We start from the raw sequence: 23,028 nt of genomic DNA, 5'->3' as shown, positions 1-23,028 counted from the left end.
TCAGACTCCAGAATAACCTTGATACCCCTCCATGGTCCCTCAGCCGCCATCATCAGTATGTTGGGTCCGGCAGTATAGTGTCCTCAGGATATATGGCTCAGACTCCAGAATAACCTTGATACCCCTCCATGGTCGCTCAGCCGCCATCATCAGTATGTTGGGTCCGGCGGTATAGTGTTCTCAGGATATATGGCTCAGACTCCAGAATAACCTCAATACCCCCCCCCCCTCCATGGTCGCTCAGCCGCCATCATCAGTATGTTGGGTCCGGCAGTATAGTGTCCTCAGGATAAATGGCCCAGACTCCAGAATAACCTTGATACCCCTCCATGGTCGCTCAGCCGCCATCATCAGTATGTTGGGTCCGGCGGTATAGTCTCCTCAGGATATATGGCTCAGACTCCAGAATAACCTTGATACCCCTCCATGGTCGCTCAGCCGCCATCATCAGTATGTTGGGTCCGGTAGTATAGTCTCCTCAGGATATATGGCTCAGACTCCAGAATTACCTTGATATACCCCTCCATGGTCGCTCAGCCGCCATCATCAGTATGTTGGGTCCGGCAGTATAGTCTCCTCAGGATAAATGGCTCAGACTCCAGAATGACCTTGATACCCCTCCATGGTCGCTCAGCCGCCATCATCAGTATGTTGGGTCCGGCGGTATAGTGTCCTCAGGATATATGGCTCAGACTCCAGAATAACCTTGATACCCCTCCATGGTTGCTCAGCCGCCATCATCAGTATGTTGGGTCCGGTAGTATAGTCTCCTCAGGATATATGGCTCAGACTCCAGAATGACCTTGATACCCCTCCATGGTCCCTCAGCCGCCATCATCAGTATGTTGGGTCCGGCAGTATAGTGTCTTCAGGATAAATGGCTCAGACTCCAGAATAACCTGGATACCCCTCCATGGTCGCTCAGCCGCCATCATCAGTATGTTGGGTCCGGCAGTATAGTGTCCTCAGGATATATGGCTCAGACTCCAGAATAACCTGGATACCCCTCCATGGTCGCTCAGCCGCCATCATCAGTATGTTGGGTCCGGCGGTATAGTGTCCTCAGGATAAATGGCTCAGACTCTAGAATAACCTTGATACCCCTCCATGGTCGCTCAGCCGCCATCATCAGTATGTTGGGTCCGGCAGTATAGTGTCCTCAGGATAAATGGCTCAGACTCTAGAATAACCTTGATACCCCTCCATGGTCGCTCAGCCGCCATCATCAGTATGTTGGGTCCGGCGGTATAGTGTCCTCAGGATATATGGCTCAGACTCCAGAATAACCTAGATACCCCTCCATGGTCCCTCAGCCGCCATCATCAGTATGTTGGGTCCGGCGGTATAGTGTTCTCAGGATATATGGCTCAGACTCCAGAATTACCTTGATACCCCTCCATGGTCGCTCAGCCGCCATCATCAGTATGTTGGGTCCGGCGGTATAGTGTTCTCAGGATATATGGCTCAGACTCCAGAATAACCTTGATACCCCTCCATGGTCGCTCAGCCGCCATCATCAGTATGTTGGGTCCGGCGGTATAGTGTCCTCAGGATATATGGCTCAGACTCCAGAATTACCTTGATACCCCTCCATGGTCGCTCAGCCGCCATCATCAGTATGTTGGGTCCGGCGGTATAGTGTCCTCAGGATATATGGCTCAGACTCCACAATAACCTAGATACCCCTCCATGGTCCCTCAGCCGCCATCATCAGTGTGAAGGAAGCCCCGTTCCTTCCACGTCACCAATCCGTGACGTCACTACACAGGCACAGCTCACCGGCGCCCCCTTTGTCTCTCAGGTCAGTACTGGAACTGCACCTAGAGCAAATGGCCGCCGGAATGACTGCCCTGTTACCCACACTGGGTATTCTAAGATTCGCAATCAGAGTAAAAGGATCAGCCCAAAATTAATTTATGATTTAATTGCCTTAAGGGCGCACTAGGTAATTACAAGAAATATACAATCACAATATATCAAGAGTTACAGTCAGAGTACAATACAACAACAATGATACAAGGCTTAAGGTATAAAGCTGGAGGTCACTTTACCAGGTTAGAGGTCGCTTGTGGAAGCCGGGGGGCGCAGCGTTCCGCAGGTCCAAACTTTAGTTGCCGGGCAGCCCCCAGAAAGCGTGTGCTTGCCCCCCTCTGGCTGGCGTGTGCCCTGTTTCTTAGCTGTTCATCTTCTGTGTGTCCCACTCTCCACATGGTCCAGCTCTTAACCCTGCCGTGTCCCTCCCCCTGTAGCTGGGTGGGCTTAGCAATCTCCACCCCTCTGCCTCCCTGCGATATTTGTTCCAATATCTAATAAATGGGATAACTGCTCTCAGGATGATCGGATCAGCACACGGGCAGTACCAGCGCCTGTGGTTTGTTCTGCTGGTCGTACTGGGATCAAACCTGGACCCATTCGGTCCCTGTGGGAGGCTGATCTCTATATCTCGGGTTTCAGACCTCCCACGGATACAGGAGTCGCACCATTAGATGCACCATTTCTTTAGGACGAGGGGAATATTTTTTATGAGCCGCTACCTCGGACGATGCGTCCATAATTCACGATTCCATGTCAGAGACGGTTCGGCTGGACGACCATACTAGATGTGTATCCAGGGGCCCCTTGACATGCGTGCTTTAATTAAGCCCTTGAGCATTTCCAAGCCCCCTGCTGGTGTGGCTTCCTAACTGAGCTTTGAAGTACCTTCTGCAATCTCCTCTGAGCTCAGCCGATTACCATACTAATAGGCACTATGTTCATTAGAAAAGGTGGGGGCCAGGAGCACTCCTCTCTGCAGACCTGTGACCAGGAGACAAAATGGAGTCACGCCAATCTGTGTTAGTATGCCCGTCCAAGATGGCGGCTGTTCCCTCATCACACCTCCCTGCTTTAGAGGGCGCTAGGGGGCATCACATTCCTGTGTTCCCCCATGCGCCCTTCCGCACCTTCTCCTTGCCGGGACAACCCATCAGCGTTACCATGGTCTCTGCCGCTTCTGTGGCGAATGCTGAAGTGATACTGCTGGAGAGCCAGGCTCCAGCGTAGCAACCTCCCATTCGTCCCAGAGACCGAGTGTAACCAGCTGAGGGGGTTGTGGTCTGTTTCCACGGTGAAGTGGCGTCCGTACAAGTACGGCTGCAGACGCTGCAGGGCCCATACAATTGCCAGACATTCCTTCTCCATCGTGGAATAGGCCACTTCCCTCGGCAGGAGCTTCCGGCTCAGGTACAAAACGGGGTGTTCATGTCCCGTAGTGTCGACCTGGCTGAGCACAGCACCGAGGCCAAAGTCACTGGCGTCGGTCTGTACTACGAACGGCCGCGTGAAGTCGGCTGCCTGTAGTACAGGAGAGCTAGACAAGGCGGTTTTGAGCGCCTGGAAAGCTGTCTCACAGGCGACTGTCCAGTCGACTGCGACGGGCAGCTTCTTCTTGGTGAGGTCCGTCAGGGGCTTGGCCAGGGTGCTATAGTGTGGAACAAACCTCCTATAGTACCCGGCAGTCCCCAAGAAGGACATCACCTGCTTCTTGGTCCTGGGGGAGGGCCAGGAGGTGATGGCATCCACCTTCCCGGGCTCTGGCTTCAGAGCTCCCCCACCTACCCGATGTCCCAGGTACTGGACCTCACTCATACCCACCTGGCACTTTTCCGGCTTAATGGTCAACCCTGCCCTCTGGATCCTCCCCAACACCTGCGCCAGGTGCTGTAGGTGATCCTCCCAGGTGGGACTGAAGATGGCAATGTCATCCAGGTACGCGGTCGCATACCCTTCCAGTCCCTTGAGCAGCGTGTTGACCATCCGCTGAAAAGTGGCAGGGGCATTCTTCATGCCGAAGGGCATCACCGTGGACTCGTACAGTCCAAATGGGGTGATAAAGGCAGAGCGATCCCGGGCCTTAGGGGTCAGGGGAATCTGCCAATATCCCCGGCTCAGATCCATGATGGTCAGGTACTTGGCCCCGGCCAGTTGATCGAGCAGGTCATCGATGCGCGGCATTGGGTACGCATCGGTGACCGTCACAGCGTTGAGCCCCCGGTAGTCCACGCAGAACCGCGTAGTTCGGTCCTTTTTTGGGACAAGGACTACCGGCGAAGCCCACGCGCTGTTAGATGCTTGGATCACCCCCAGCTTCAGCATCTCGTCTATCTCTTGGCGCATGTGCTGCTGCACCTCGAGAGAGACCCGATATGCTGAACGCCGGATCGGGGGGTGATTGCCGGTGTCCACATCATGGACGGCTGCCTCAGTCCTTCCGGGCAGGCTGCTGAACAGCTCCCGAAAGGGGTGTAGGGTGACCCCCAGCTGGGAACGTTGGTCCTCCGAGAGCTGGTGGCCAACCCCCACATCCTCGATGGATCCACCCGCCTTGGCTTGGGTGAGCAGATCCAGGAGGGTTTCTACCTCCCCTTCCTCCGGGAGGTTGCACACTGGGTGGGCACAAGCCTCCCGCTCATGATGTGCCTTCATCATGTTCACGTGGAAGGCCTTTCTCCTTCCACGGGCGTGGTCCAGGGTGACCAGATAGGTGACGGCGTTGAGCTGCTGGTGCACGAGGTATGGACCTTCCCAGGCTGCCTGAAGCTTGTTTTGTGGGACGGGGACCAGTACCCACACCTTTTGACCCACCTGGTAGGTCCTCTCACAAGCATTCTGGTCGTACCACCGCTTCTGGTCAGCTTGGGCCTGGGCCATATTGTCATGCACCAGCCGTGTCAAGGCCGTCATTCTGTCCCGGAAGCGCACAACATACTCAATGGCCGACACTCCAGGGGTGGCCAAATCTCCTTCCCACGCTTCCTTCACCAGAGCAAGGGGCCCCCGTACACGTCGCCCGTACAGGAGCTCAAAGGGGGAGAACCCCGTTGAGGCCTGTGGAACCTCCCGGTAGGCAAATAGAAGGTGTGGGAGATACCGCTCCCAATCTCTCCCGTGGGAGTCGACCAACATCTTAAGCATCTGCTTTAAGGTGCCGTTGAACCGCTCACACAGGCCATTGGTCTGTGGGTGATACGGGCTGGCTACCAGATGTTGCACCTGGATCTGCTTACAGAGAGACTCCATCAGCTGTGACATGAACTGGGTCCCTCGGTCGGTGAGCATTTCCTGGGGAAACCCCACTCTGGAGAAGATCTCCAGTAAGGCAGTGGCCACTTTGTCAGCCCGAATGGATGACAAAGCAACCGCCTCCGGGTACCGAGTGGCATAGTCCACTACCGTTAATATGAAGCATTTCCCGGAGCGACTGGGAGTGGACAGAGGTCCAATGAGATCCACAGCCACCCTCGAGAAAGGCTCTTCAATGATGGGCAGAGTTACCAGTGGGGCTTTGGGGCGCCGCCCCGCCTTCCCCACCCTCTGACAGGTGTCACACGAACGGCAGTAGGCAATTACCTCGGTCCTCATTCCAGGCCAGTAGAAATGCTGCGCTAGCCTGGCCCTGGTTTTAGCGATCCCTAGGTGTCCGGCCATGGGAATCTCGTGTGCTATCCGCAACAATTCCGCCCTGAACGGATAGGGTACCACTAACTGTCGGTCCCTGGGCCACGCCTCCGGTGAACCCTGCTGGACCGATACCCGGTACAGCCGTCCCTGGTCCCAGACCAACCGCTCGCGGTCTGACTCCCCAGGAGGCTGTGCCGCCTGCTCCTTGAGAGCTTTCAGGCTAGCGTCAGCTTCCAACGCTGCCTGAAATCCCTGACTTGATGTGGCGAGAATGGACGACACTGCCACATCCGCTGTCAGCTCCCCGGGATCTGTCTCCTGGCCGCTGTCTGACTCGGCAGCCACTTGGTCAGAGAGGGGGAAGCCGTCGGACCTCTGCAAGGCTCCTTGGGCTCCGGCGCTCCCACTCCTGGTGACAGCGGCCACGACCGCTGTGCCCATGGGTAGCGCCTGCTTCCCCCCGGCTCCTGAACAAGTCGCCGGGTCAGGCAGACTTCCCTGCCCTCCTGACATCCCGGGTGTGGGGAACTCCTGCCCTGGGGTCTTACCTGGTGGCTCCTCTCCTGGGACGCCTCCTCCCCCCATGGCCTGTTCCTCTTCCTGCAGGGGCCCTAGGCTCAGCAGGCTGGATTCACTTAGGGGCCCTACACTTCCTGTAGCAGCCCCTCCCTCCACCTCTGAGCTCTCCCCTACAGTCTCCTCACCTGTCCTCCCTGTGTGCCCTGTGTGTGTGGTGTCAGTGTATGGATTACCCTCAGGTTTCAATCCCTCCTCCACTGTTGGAGGCACATTCAACACATCAACATTCACAGTAGAGTCATGACATTCTTGGGGAGCCCAACTTGGGGGTTCAGTGGCCACATACTGAGACACTATCCGCCCCAAATCGGTCCCAAGTAATACATTGGCAGGAATATTTGACGTTACTCCCACCTCCCGCACTCCCCTCCCGGCGCCCCAGTCCAAAAACACCTTGGCGACAGGCAGCGCCGGTTCCACGCCTCCAATTCCGGAGACGGAAAGGGTTTTCCCCGGTACCAAGTCTTGAGGGGACACCACCTCAGGACGTACCAGGGTTCGTTCAGCGCCTGTGTCCCGCAGTCCCATGACCGCTGTGCGGCCGATAGTGACGGGTTGGTAATTGTCCAGGGACCTCCCACCACCCCCTCCCACACATAAAACAGTGGACGGTTTCGGGGACAGGGATGGGGCCTTAAGACGCAGGGGACATGCAGACTTGAAGTGTCCCAGCTGGTTGCAGTGATGGCAACGTCTGGGTTCGGTGCCTGGCCTGGAGAGGGCAGCAGGGGGGTACACCCCTTGCACTCTGGGGGCTGGGGAAACAGGGGCAGGATTGGGCTTACCCCCTCTCCAGGTGCTGCTGGCAGGCTTCTTCGGCTCAGGCGCCCTGTTATTGGCATACTCATCTGCCAGGGCGGCTGTAGCAGAAGCCCCCTTTGGTTTCCGGTCACGGAGGAACTGCTGGAGGTCCTCTGGGCAGTTCCACAAGAACTGCTCCGTGACGAACAGTTCCTGGACCTCCTGACGGGTGGTGAGCACTAGACCCGAGGTCCAGTGCTCTGCAGCTCTCAGCAACGCCCGCATGTGGTCGGTCCAGGTGTCCTTTGGGCCCCGCTGCAGGCTCCGGAACTTCTTGCGGTAGGACTCCGGGGTGAGGTTGTAGTGCTGGATCAGGGCCCGCTTGATGCTGCTGTAGTCCTGCTCCGCCCCGGCAGGTAAGTCCCCCAAAACTTCCAGGGACTTACCCCTCAAACGGGGGGTCAGGTATCTTGCCCACTGATCCGGGGCCAGATGGTGTTGAAGGCAGGTCCTTTCAAAGGCCAGCAAGAAGGAATCCAGGTCTCCATCCTTCTCAAGCAGAGGGAAGTCCTCGGCCCGGACTTTGGAAACCCTGGACTCTGGTGGTGCTGGGGCGTCCAGCGGGAGCCCGTGTTGAGCCATCTCCAGTCGGTGCTGGCGCTCCGCTGCTCTCTCTGCCGCCGCTTGCTCCGCTGCCCGCTCTGCAGCTTTCTCTGCCCGCTCTGCAGCTTTCTCGGCCCGCTCCGCTGCCTCACGGCGTTCTGCACGCTCTTGCTCCGCCGCTTCACGGCGTTCTGCACGCTCGGCCTCCGCTGCCTTCTCTGCAGCTGCCATGAGTCTCATATAGGCGTCTTCATTACCCGCCTCGAGACGTGCCACTGCCGCTGCAACAAGGGCCTCTGATGTGGACAGGCTGGGGCGGGTAGGTGGTGGGTAGTCCCTTGCCGGACTAAGCACGGGTGGCTGGCTCCTTGGGGAGTCTGGGCTGAGCTCCCCCTCGCCTTGAACAGTAAAGTCCACCACCACCTCCTCATCGACCATAGCACTGGCCTGCGCCCTCACTGCACTCCTGGTGCCCTCTGCCATCTTTGGAACCTCTGGTTACTGACACAGCTGTAACCCTGACCTTGCACACAACTTATTATATTTACACTCTGACCGTCTAGTGCTGGGCTGACCTTAAGACCCCAGCAGCGAAAGTTACCACTGGTAGTCTTTAGTGTCTGGGAGTAGGGGTCCCACGCACACTATTACTCTGATCCCACGTACGCTGCCACCACTGTGAAGGAAGCCCCGTTCCTTCCACGTCACCAATCCGTGACGTCACTACACAGGCACAGCTCACCGGCGCCCCCTTTGTCTCTCAGGTCAGTACTGGAACTGCACCTAGAGCAAATGGCCGCCGGAATGACTGCCCTGTTACCCACACTGGGTATTCTAAGATTCGCAATCAGAGTAAAAGGATCAGCCCAAAATTAATTTATGATTTAATTGCCTTAAGGGCGCACTAGGTAATTACAAGAAATATACAATCACAATATATCAAGAGTTACAGTCAGAGTACAATACAACAACAATGATACAAGGCTTAAGGTATAAAGCTGGAGGTCACTTTACCAGGTTAGAGGTCGCTTGTGGAAGCCGGGGGGCGCAGCGTTCCGCAGGTCCAAACTTTAGTTGCCGGGCAGCCCCCAGAAAGCGTGTGCTTGCCCCCCTCTGGCTGGCGTGTGCCCTGTTTCTTAGCTGTTCATCTTCTGTGTGTCCCACTCTCCACATGGTCCAGCTCTTAACCCTGCCGTGTCCCTCCCCCTGTAGCTGGGTGGGCTTAGCAATCTCCACCCCTCTGCCTCCCTGCGATATTTGTTCCAATATCTAATAAATGGGATAACTGCTCTCAGGATGATCGGATCAGCACACGGGCAGTACCAGCGCCTGTGGTTTGTTCTGCTGGTCGTACTGGGATCAAACCTGGACCCATTCGGTCCCTGTGGGAGGCTGATCTCTATATCTCGGGTTTCAGACCTCCCACGGATACAGGAGTCGCACCATTAGATGCACCATTTCTTTAGGACGAGGGGAATATTTTTTATGAGCCGCTACCTCGGACGATGCGTCCATAATTCACGATTCCATGTCAGAGACGGTTCGGCTGGACGACCATACTAGATGTGTATCCAGGGGCCCCTTGACATGCGTGCTTTAATTAAGCCCTTGAGCATTTCCAAGCCCCCTGCTGGTGTGGCTTCCTAACTGAGCTTTGAAGTACCTTCTGCAATCTCCTCTGAGCTCAGCCGATTACCATACTAATAGGCACTATGTTCATTAGAAAAGGTGGGGGCCAGGAGCACTCCTCTCTGCAGACCTGTGACCAGGAGACAAAATGGAGTCACGCCAATCTGTGTTAGTATGCCCGTCCAAGATGGCGGCTGTTCCCTCATCACAATCAGTATGTTGGGTCCGGCGGTATAGTGTCCTCAGGATATATGGCTCAGACTCCAGAATAACCTTGATACCCCTCCATGGTCGCTCAGCCGCCATCATCAGTATGTTGGGTCCGGCGGTATAGTGTCCTCAGGATATATGGCTCAGACTCCACAATAACCTAGATACCCCTCCATGGTTGCTCAGCCGCCATCATCAGTATGTTGGGTCCGGTGGTATAGTGTCCTCAGGATATATGGCTCAGACTCCACAATAACCTTGATACCCCTCCATGGTTGCTCAGCCGCCATCATCAGTATGTTGGGTCCGGTGGTATAGTGTCCTCAGGATATATGGCTCAGACTCCACAATAACCTAGATACCCCTCCATGGTTGCTCAGCCGCCATCATCAGTATGTTGGGTCCAGCGGTATAGTCTCCTCAGGATATGTGGCTCAGACTCCAGAATTACCTAGATACCCCTCCATGGTTGCTCAGCCGCCATCATCAGTATGTTGGGTCCGGCGGTATAGTGTCCTCAGGATATATGGCTCAGACTCCAGAATGACCTTGATACCCCTCCATGGTCGCTCAGCCGCCATCATCAGTATGTTGGGTCCGGCAGTATAGTGTCCTCAGGATAAATGGCCCAGACTCCAGAATAACCTTGATACCCCTCCATGGTCGCTCAGCCGCCATCATCAGTATGTTGGGTCCGGCGGTATAGTCTCCTCAGGATATATGGCTCAGACTCTAGAATAACCTTGATACCCCTCCATGGTTGCTCAGCCGCCATCATCAGTATGTTGGGTCCGGCGGTATAGTCTCCTCAGGATATATGGCTCAGACTCTAGAATAACCTTGATACCCCTCCATGGTCCCTCAGCCGCCATCATCAGTATGTTGGGTCCGGTGGTATAGTGTCCTCAGGATATATGGCTCAGACTCCAGAATAACCTAGATACCCCCCCGATGGTCGCTCAGCCGCCATCATCAGTATGTTGGGTCCGGTGGTATAGTGTCCTCAGGATATATGGCTCAGACTCCACAATAACCTTGATACCCCTCCATGGTCGCTCAGCCGCCATCATCAGTATGTTGGGTCCGGCGGTATAGTGTCCTCAGGATATATGGCTCAGACTCCAGAATAACCTTGATATACCCCTCCATGGTCGCTCAGCCGCCATCCTCACACTGCATTCTCTTTCAGGTGACTTCTCAATATTCCGGGGACTTGGCAGACACAAGATTGGAAGTGTCGGGAGCAGGAGTGCGTTTAGTTGGGGGATTGACTGGTGATGTCCCCTGCCTGATTCAGGTTGGACCCTCTCACTTTAGAAGTCCGGTGTCACTGACTGGAACATTACTGGTGTGGATGGGCGAGACGGAGCTCCCGAACCTTGTAGGTGAGTAACACTCGGTCATTTGTGGTACCTGGTCTATTCCCTCATCATACAGACAGTCTCCACCAGCATTTCCTGAAAACCGTCAGTATGGTAATTGGTTGGGCCACTTATAAGTTGACCGTTTTTGGGATGTTTGGGTGTGTCCAGTCTCCTCTTTATTATTTCATCTGGTTACATAGCGCCAACATATACCACAGCGCTTTATAGACCTCATCATTGCTGTCCCCCTCATGGCTCACAATCCACACATCAGTCTGTTCCTGGGTTGTGGAAGGAAACCAGAGGAAACCCTGGGAGAACATACAGACTCTGTGCAGATATTGTCCTTGGCGGGATTTCATCTCAGGACCCCAGCGCTGCAAAATGGTGCATGCCAGTGCGCTGCGCTAGTCACTGAGCCGGCGTGATGCCATGGCCAGTCCCCATTCCTCATTGGGGACTCTTAGTCCTCGTTTCTGTCCTCACCCTCTTCTCTTATATTCCAGAAGTTCTTGCTGCCGCCAATATCCAGCTCCAGACGTTCCACGTGGCGGGCGGACACAGCGTGGCGGGAATCTCTGCTCCTCTCCCAGATGTGTCGACCCTGGGGTCCTGCCTGCAGATCACTCTTTGACTGCCTGCCTGAAGTCCTCTCTTAGTCACTAACATTTTGCTGTCTCGGACCTCGCCTAAATACAAACCTTCTAGTTTATCTCACTCTCGTGTCCATTATCGTACTAGAATGCTTGGTGGTTCCGGAAAGCTGTGCGATGTTTCAGATGGACAGCAAGATGGGAGGTTTCCAGCCCCTATGGATAGACTGTGTTCTGTAGACATCTCGCCATGTACAATAGATGGGTCTTCTCTGGAGACCAGTCCTGACAGATGTAGTCAAACGTGTCTGGACCATGATCGCCTGATATGCCCAGTTATATTTCATTCTGGGATTACAGAGTACATACTGGAACTACACAGTCCATAGACCCATACTACTCAGAACAGGACTCCATACTGGGATTACACAGTCCATAGACCTCATACTACTAATAACAGGACTCCATACTGGGACTACACAGTCCATAGACCCCATACTACTTATAACAGGACTCCATACTGGGATTACACAGTCCATAGACCTCATACTACTAATAACAGGACTCCATACTGGGACTTCACAGTCCATAGACCCCATACTACTAATAACAGGACTCCATACTGGGACTACACAGTCCATAGACCACATACTACTAATAACAGGACTCCATACTAGGACTACACAGTCCATAGACCCCATACTACTTATAACAGGACTCCATACTGGGACTACACAGTCCATAGACCCCATACTACTAATAACAGGACTCCATACTGGGACTACACAGTCCGTAGACCCCATACTACTAATAACAGGACTCCATATTGGGACTACACAGTCCATAGACCACATACTACTAATAACAGGACTCCATACTGGGACTACACAGTCCGTAGACCCCATACTACTAATAACAGGACTCCATACTGGGACTACACAGTCCGTAGACCCCATACTACTAATAACAGGACTCCATATTGGGACTACACAGTCCATAGACCCATACTACTCAGAACAGGACTCCATACTGGGATTACACAGTCCATAGACCTCATACTACTAATAACAGGACTCCATACTGGGACTACACAGTCCATAGACCCCATACTACTTATAACAGGACTCCATACTGGGATTACACAGTCCATAGACCTCATACTACTAATAACAGGACTCCATACTGGGACTACACAGTCCATAGACCCCATACTACTTATAACAGGACTCCATACTGGGATTACACAGTCCACAGACCACATACTACTAATAACAGGACTCCATACTAGGACTACACAGTCCATAGACCCCATACTACTTATAACAGGACTCCATACTGGGACTACACAGTCCATAAACCTCATACTACTAATAACTGGACTCCATACTGGGACTACACAGTCTGTAGACCCATACTACTCAGAACAGGACTCCATACTGGGACTACACAGTCCATAGACCCCATACTACTAATAACAGGACTCCATACTGGGACTACACAGTCCGTAGACCCCATACTACTAATAACAGGACTCCATACTGGGACTACACAGTCCGTAGACCCCATACTACTTATAACAGGACTCCATACTGGGACTACACAGTCCACAGACCCCATACTACTTATAACAGGACTCCATACTGGGACTACACAGTCCATAGACCTCATACTACTCAGAACAGCACTCCATACTGGAACTACACAGTCCACAGACCCCATACTACTTATAACAGGACTCCATACTGGGACTACACAGTCCATAGACCCCATACTACTAATAACAAGACTCCATACTGGGACTACACAGTCCATAGACCCCATACTACTAATAACAGGACTCCATACTAGGACTACACAGTCCATAGACCCATACTACTCAGAACAGGACTCCATACTGGGACTACACAGTCCGTAGACCCCATACTACTAATAACAGGACTCCATACTGGAACTACACAGTCCATAGACCCCATACTACTAATAACAAGACTCCATACTGGGACTACACAGTCCACAGACCCCATACTACTAATAACAGGACTCCATACTGGGACTACACAGTCCATAGACCCCATACTACTCAGAACAGCACTCCATACTGGGACTACACAGTCCATAGACCCCATACTACTTATAACAGGACTCCATACTGGGACTACACAGTCTGTAGACCCATACTACTCAGAACAGGACTCCATACTGGGACTACACAGTCCATAGACCCCATACTACTAATAACAGGACTCCATACTGGGACTACACAGTCCGTAGACCCATACTACTCAGAACAGGACTCCATACTGGGACTACACAGTCCATAGACCCCATACTACTTATAACAGGACTCCATACTGGGACTACACAGTCCGTAGACCCCATACTACTAATAACAGGACTCCATACTGGGACTACACAGTCCGTAGACCCATACTACTCAGAACAGGACTCCATGCTGGGACTACACAGTCCATAGACCCCATACTACTAATAACAGTACTCCATACTGGGACTACACAGTCCATAGACCCATACTACTCAGAACAGGACTCCATACTGGGACTACACAGTCCATAGACCCCATACTACTAATAACAGGACTCCATACTGGGACTACACAGTCCGTAGACCCCATACTACTAATAACAGGACTCCATACTGGGACTAAACAGTCCGCAGACCCCATACTACTTATAACAGGACTCCATACTGGGACTACACAGTCCATAGACCCCATACTACTAATAACAGGACTCCATACTGGGACTACACAGTCTGTAGACCCATACTACTCAGAACAGCACTCCATACTGGGACTACACAGTCCATAGACCCCATACTACTAATAACAGGACTCCATACTGGGACTACACAGTCTGTAGACCCCATACTACTAATAACAGGACTCCATACTGGGACTACACAGTCCATAGACCCCATACTACTTATAACAGGACTCCATACTGGGACTACACAGTCCATAGACCCCATACTACTCAGAACAGGACTCCATACTGGGACTACACAGTCCGTAGACCCCATACTACTAATAACAGGACTCCATACTGGGACTACACAGTCCGTAGACCCCATACTACTAATAACAGGACTCCATACTGGAACTACACAGTCCGTAGACCCCATACTACTTATAACAGGACTCCATACTGGGACTACACAGTCCGTAGACCCCATACTAATTATAACAGGACTCCATACTGGGACTACACAGTCCGTAGACCCCATACTACTAATAACAGGACTCCATACTGGAACTACACAGTCCGTAGACCCCATACTACTTATAACAGGACTCCATACTGGGACTACACAGTCCACAGACCCTACACTACTAACAACATCACTCCATACTGGAACTACACAGTCCATAGACCCCATACTACTAATAACAGGACTCCATACTGGAACTACACAGTCCGTAGACCCCATACTACTAATAACAGGACTCCATACTGGGACTACACAGTCCACAGACCCCATACTACTAATAACAGGACTCCATACTGGGACTACACAGTCCATAGACCTCATACTACTAATAACAGGACTCCATACTGGGACTACACAGTCCACAGACCCCATACTACTTATAACAGGACTCCATGCTGGAACTACACAGTCCGTAGACCCCATACTACTAATAACAGGACTCCATACTGGGACTACACAGTCCATAGACCCCATACTACTAATAACAGGACTCCATACTGGGACTACACAGTCCACAGACCCCATACTACTAATAACAGCACTCCATACTGGGACTACACAGTCCGTAGACCCCATACTACTAATAACAGGACTCCATACTGGAACTACACAGTCCATAGACCCCATACAACTAATAACAGGACTCCATGCTGGGACTACACAATCCACAGACCCCCATACTACTAATAACAGGACTCCATACTGGAACTACACAGTCCGTAGACCCCATACTACTAATAACAGGACTCCATACTGGGACTACACAGTCCGTAGACCCATACTACTCAGAACAGGACTCCATGCTGGGACTACACAGTCCATAGACCCCATACTACTAATAACAGGACTCCATACTGGGACTACACAGTCCGTAGACCCATACTACTCAGAACAGGACTCCATACTGGGACTACACAGTCCATAGACCCCATACTACTAATAACAGGACTCCATACTGGGACTACACAGTCCGTAGACCCCATACTACTAATAACAGGACTCCATACTGGGACTAAACAGTCCGCAGACCCCATACTACTTATAACAGGACTCCATACTGGGACTACACAGTCCATAGACCCCATACTACTAATAACAGGACTCCATACTGGGACTACACAGTCTGTAGACCCATACTACTCAGAACAGCACTCCATACTGGGACTACACAATCCATAGACCCCATACTACTAATAACAGGACTCCATACTGGGACTACACAGTCTGTAGACCCATACTACTCAGAACAGGACTCCATACTGGGACTACACAGTCCGTAGACCCCATACTACTAATAACAGGACTCCATACTGGGACTACACAGTCCGTAGACCCCATACTACTAATAACAGGACTCCATACTGGGACTACACAGTCCGTAGACCCCATACTACTTATAACAGGACTCCATACTGGGACTACACAGTCCGTAGACCCCATACTAATTATAACAGGACTCCATACTGGGACTACACAGTCCGTAGACCCCATACTACTAATAACAGGACTCCATACTGGAACTACACAGTCCGTAGACCCCATACTACTTATAACAGGACTCCATACTGGGACTACACAGTCCACAGACCCTACACTACTAACAACATCACTCCATACTGGAACTACACAGTCCATAGACCCCATACTACTAATAACAGGACTCCATACTGGGACTACACAGTCCACAGACCCCATACTACTAATAACAGGACTCCATACTGGAACTACACAGTCCGTAGACCCCATACTACTAATAACAGGACTCCATACTGGGACTACACAGTCCACAGACCCCATACTACTAATAACAGGACTCCATACTGGGACTACACAGTCCATAGACCTCATACTACTAATAACAGGACTCCATACTGGGACTACACAGTCCACAGACCCCATACTACTTATAACAGGACTCCATGCTGGAACTACACAGTCCGTAGACCCCATACTACTAATAACAGGACTCCATACTGGAACTGCACAGTCCATAGACCCCATACTACTAATAACAGGACTCCATACTGGGACTACACAGTCCATAGACCCCATACTACTAATAACAGGACTCCATACTGGGACTACACAGTCCACAGACCCCATACTACTAATAACAGCACTCCATACTGGGACTACACAGTCCGTAGACCCCATACTACTAATAACAGGACTCCATACTGGAACTACACAGTCCATAGACCCCATACAACTAATAACAGGACTCCATGCTGGGACTACACAATCCACAGACCCCCATACTACTAATAACAGGACTCCATACTGGAACTACACAGTCCATAGACCCCATACTACTAATAACAGGACTCCATACTGGGACCACAGTCCATAGACCCCATACTACTTATAACAGGACTCCATACTGGGACTTCACAGTCCATAGACCCCATACTACTAATAACAGGACTCCATACTGGGACTACACAGTCCGTAGACCCCATACTACTAATAACAGGACTCCATACTGGAACTACACAGTCCATAGACCACATACTACTAATAACAGGACTCCATACTGGGACTACACAGTCCGTAGACCCCATACTACTAATAACAGGACTCCATACTGGAACTACACAGTCCATAGACCACATACTACTAATAACAGGACTCCATACTGGGACTACACAGTCCATAGACCCCATACTCCTAATAACAGGACTCCATACTGGAACTACACAGTCCGTAGACCCCATACTACTAATAACAGCACTCCATACTGGAACTACACAGTCCGTAGACCCCATACTACTAATAACAGGACTCCATGCTGGGACTACACAATCCACAGACCCCCATACTACTAATAACAGCACTCCATACTGGGACTACACAGTCCATAGACCCCATACTACTTATAACAGGACTCCATACTGGGACTACACAGTCCATAGACCCCATACTACTAATAACAGGACTCCATACTGGAACTACACAGTCCATAGACCACATACTACTAATAACAGGACTCCATACTGGGACTACACAGTCCATAGACCACATACTACTAATAACAGGACTCCATACTGGGACTACACAGTCCACAGACCCCATACTACTAATAACAGCACTCCATACTGGGACTACACAGTCCATAGACCCCATACTACTTATAACAGGACTCCATACTGGGACTACACAGTCCGTAGACCCCATACTACTTATAACAGGACTCCATACTGGAACTACACAGTCCATAGACCACATACTACTAATAACAGGACTCCATACTGGGACTACACAGTCCGTAGACCCTATACTACTAATAACAGGACTCCATGCTGGGACTACACAGTCCATAGACCCCATACTACTCAGATCAGCACTCCATACTGGGATTACACAGACCCCATACAACTAATAACAGGACTCCATGCTGGGACTGCACAGTCCAGAGACCCCATAGTACTCAGAACAGGACTCCATACTGGGATTACACAGTCCACAGACCCCAAACTACTAATAACAGGACTCCATACTGGATCTACTCAGTCCAAAGACCCAATACTACTCAGAACAGGACTCCATAGTGGGACTACTCAGTCCATAGACCCCATACTACTCTGAACAGCACTCGATACTGGAACTACACAGACCCCATACTACTCAGAACAGCACTACATACTGTGATTACACAGTCCACAGACCCCATACTACTAACAACAGGACTCCATACTGGGACTACACAGTCCACAGACCCTACACTACTAACAACATCACTCCATACTGGGACTACACAGTCCGTAGACCCCATACTACTAATAACAGGACTCCATGCTGGGACTACACAGTCCATAGACCACATACTACTAATAACAGGACTCCATACTGGGACTACACAGTCCACAGACCCCCATACTACTTATAACAGGACTCCATACTGGGACTACACAGTCCATAGACCACATACTACTAATAACAGGACTCCATACTGGGACTACACAATCCACAGACCCCCATACTACTTATAACAGGACTCCATACTGGGACTACACAGTCCATAGACCACATACTACTAATAACAGGACTCCATACTGGGACTACACAGTCCACAGACCCCATACTACTAATAACAGGACTCCATACTGGGACTACACAGTCCATAGACCCCATACTACTAATAACAGGACTCCATACTGGAACTACACAGTCCGTAGACCCCATACTACTAATAACAGCACTCCATACTGGGACTACACAGACCCCATACTACTAATAACAGGACTCCATACTGGGACTACACAGTCCATAGACCACATACTACTAATACCAGGACTCCATACTGGGACTACACAGTCCATAGACCCCATACTACTAATAACAGGACTCCATACTGGGACTACACAGTCCACAGACCCCATACTACTAATAACAGCACTCCATACTGGGACTACACAGTCCGTAGACCCCATACTACTAATAACAGGACTCCATACTGGAACTACACAGTCCATAGACCACATACTACTAATAACAGGACTCCATACTGGGACTACACAGTCCATAGACCCCATACTACTCTGAACAGCACTCCATACTGGGACTACACAGTCCATAGACACCATACTACTAATAACAGGACTCCATACTGGAACTACACAGTCCACAGACCCCATAGTACTAATAACAGGACTCCATACTGGGACTACACAGTCCATAGACCCCATACTACTAATAACAGCACTCCATACTGGGACTACACAGTCCGTAGACCCCATACTACTAATAACAGGACTCCATACTGGAACTACACAGTCCATAGACCCCATACTACTAATAACAGGACTCCATACTGGGACTACACAGTCCACAGACCCCATACTACTTATAACAGGACTCCATACTGGGACTACACAGTCCATAGACCCCATACTACTCAGAACAGGACTCCATACTGGGACTACACAGTCCATAGACCCCATACAACTAATAACAGGACTCCATGCTGGGACTACACAATCCACAGACCCCCATACTACTAATAACAGGACTCCATACTGGAACTACACAGTCCATAGACCCCATACTACTAATAACAGGACTCCATACTGGGACCACAGTCCATAGACCCCATACTACTTATAACAGGACTCCATACTGGGACTTCACAGTCCATAGACCCCATACTACTAATAACAGGACTCCATACTGGGACTACACAGTCCGTAGACCCCATACTACTAATAACAGGACTCCATACTGGAACTACACAGTCTGTAGACCCCATACTACTAATAACAGGACTCCATACTGGAACTACACAGTCCACAGACCCCATACTACTAATAACAGGACTCCATACTGGGACTACACAGTCCATAGACCACATACTACTAATAACAGGACTCCATACTGGGACTACACAGTCCACAGACCCCATACTACTAATAACAGGACTCCATACTGGAACTACACAGTCCGTAGACCCCATACTACTAATAATAGGACTCCATACTGGAACTACACAGTCCGTAGACCCCATACAACTAATAACAGGACTCCATGCTGGGACTACACAATCCACAGACCCCCATACTACTAATAACAGGACTCCATACTGGAACTACACAGTCCATAGACCCCATACTACTAATAACAGGACTCCATACTGGAACTACACAGTCCATAGACCCCATACTACTAATAACAGGACTCCATACTGGGACTACACAGTCCGTAGACCCCATACTACTAATAACAGGACTCCATACTGGGACTACACAGTCCATAGACCCCATACTACTAATAACAGGACTCCATACTGGAACTACACAATCCACAGACCCCATACTACTAATAACAGGACTCCATACTGGGACTACACAGTCCATAGACCCCATACTACTTATAACAGGACTCCATACTGGGATTACACAGTCCACAGACCCCATACTACTAATAACAGGACTCCATACTGGGTCTACACAGTCCATAGACCCCATACTACTAATAACAGGACTCCATACTGGGACTACACAGTCCACAGACCCCATACAACTAATAACAGGACTCCATGCTGGGACTGCACAGTCCATAGACCCCATACTACTAATAACAGGACTCCATACTGGGACTACACAGTCCATAGACCCCATACTACTCTGAACAGCACTCCATACTGGGACTACACAGTCCATAGACACCATACTACTAATAACAGGACTCCATACTGGAACTACACAGTCCACAGACCCCATAGTACTAATAACAGGACTCCATACTGGAACTACACAGTCCATAGACCCCATACTACTAATAACAGGACTCCATACTGGGACTACACAGTCCATAGACACCATACTACTAATAACAGGACTCCATACTGGAACTACACAGTCCACAGACCCCATAGTACTAATAACAGGACTCCATACTGGGACTACACAGTCCATAGACCCCATACTACTAATAACAGGACTCCATACTGGAACTACACAGTCCACAGACCCCATACTACTAATAACAGGACTCCATACTGGGACTACACAGTCCATAGACACCATACTACTAATAACAGGACTCCATACTGGGACTACACAGTCCATAGACCCCATACTACTAATAACAGGACTCCATACTGGAACTACACAGTCCACAGACCCCATACTACTAATAACAGGACTCCATACTGGGACTACACAGTCCATAGACCCCATACTACTCTGAACAGCACTCCATACTGGGACTACACAGTCCATAGACCCCATACTACTAATAACAGGACTCCATACTGGGACTACACAGTCCATAGACCTCATACTACTAATAACAGGACTCCATACTGGGACTACACAGTCCATAGACACCATACAACTAATAACAGGACTCCATACTGGAACTACACAGTCCACAGACCCCATAGTACTAATAACAGGACTCCATACTGGAACTACACAGTCCACAGACCCCATAGTACTAATAACAGGACTCCATACTGGGACTACACAGTCCATAGACCCCATACTACTAATAACAGGACTCCATACTGGGACTACACAGTCCATAGACCCCATACTACTAATAACAGGACTCCATACTGGAACTACACAGACCCCATACTACTAATAACAGGACTCCATACTGGGACTACACAGTCCACAGACCCCATAGTACTAATAACAGGACTCCATACTGGAACTACACAGTCCACAGACCCCATAGTACTAATAACAGGACTCCATACTGGGACTACACAATCCACAGACCCCATACTACTTATAACAGCACTCCATACTGGGACTACACAGTCCGTAGACCCCATACTACTAATAACAGGACTCCATACTGGGACTACACAGTCCATAGACCCCATACTACTAATAACAGGACTCCATACTGGGACTACACAGTCCACAGACCCCATACTACTAATAACAGGACTCCATACTGGAACTACACAATCCACAGACCCCATACTACTAATAACAGGACTCCATACTGGGACTACACAGTCCATAGACCCCATACTACTAATAACAGGACTCCATACTGGGACTACACAGTCCATAGACCACATACTACTAATATCAGGACTCCATACTGGAACTACACAGTCCACAGACCCCATACTACTAATAACAGGACTCCATACTGGGACTACACAGTCCGTAGACCCCATACTACTAATAACAGGACTCCATACTGGGACTACACAGTCCATAGACCCCATACTACTAATAACAGGACTCCATACTGGGACTACACAGTCCACAGACCCCATACTACTCAGAACAGGACTCCATACTGGAACTACACATTCCACAGACCCCATACTACTAATAACAGGACTCCATACTGGGACTACACAGTCCATAGACACCATACTACTAATAACAGGACTCCATACTGGAACTACACAGTCCACAGACCCCATAGTACTAATAACAGGACTCCATACTGGAACTACACAGTCCACAGACCCCATACTACTAATAACAGGACTCCATACTGGGACTACACAGTCCACAGACCCCATACTACTCAGAACAGGACTCCATACTGGAACTACACAGTCCACAGACCCCATAGTACTAATAACAGGACTCCATACTGGGACTACACAGTCCATAGACCCCATACTACTAATAACAGGACTCCATACTGGAACTACACAGTCCACAGACCCCATACTACTAATAACAGGACTCCATACTGGGACTACACAGTCCACAGACCCCATACTACTTATAACAGGACTCCATACTGGGACTACACAGTCCATAGACACCATACTACTAATAACAGGACTCCATACTGGAACTACACAGTCCACAGACCCCATAGTACTAATAACAGGACTCCATACTGGAACTACACTGTCCACAGACCCCATACTACTAATAACAGGACTCCATACTGGGACTACACAGTCTGTAGACCCATACTACTAATAACAGGACTCCATACTGGGACTACACAGTCCATAGACCCCATACTACTAATAACAGGACTCCATACTGGAACTACACAGTCCACAGACCACATACTACTAATAACAGGACTCCATACTGGGACTACACAGTCCGTAGACCCCATACTACTAATAACAGGACTCCATACTGGGACTACACAGTCCATAGACCCCATACTACTCTGAACAGCACTCCATACTGGGACTACACAGT

At 50.4% G+C, this 23,028-nt stretch overlaps 1 protein-coding gene across 1 annotated transcript in view; it reads left to right on the top strand.

The window, feature by feature from the left end:
- The window catches only part of PHGDH (phosphoglycerate dehydrogenase), a 36,621-nt gene extending 25,344 nt beyond the window's left edge, over positions 1-11,277 (top strand). Inside the window, exons 11-12 of the mRNA XM_077273670.1 lie at positions 10,391-10,586; positions 11,072-11,277. Of these exons, the coding sequence (XP_077129785.1) occupies positions 10,391-10,586; positions 11,072-11,199 (324 nt within the window). The 3' untranslated portion in view covers positions 11,200-11,277. The remainder of the gene's footprint in view (positions 1-10,390; positions 10,587-11,071) is intronic.
- The last annotated feature ends 11,751 nt before the right edge of the window (positions 11,278-23,028 follow it).

The sequence above is a fragment of the Ranitomeya variabilis genome, chromosome 7, assembly GCF_051348905.1.
Source record: "Ranitomeya variabilis isolate aRanVar5 chromosome 7, aRanVar5.hap1, whole genome shotgun sequence".
Classification (NCBI taxonomy): domain Eukaryota; kingdom Metazoa; phylum Chordata; class Amphibia; order Anura; family Dendrobatidae; genus Ranitomeya; species Ranitomeya variabilis.
Note: the sequence above shows the minus strand (reverse complement) of the source record. Positions and strands in the feature narration are given on the sequence as shown.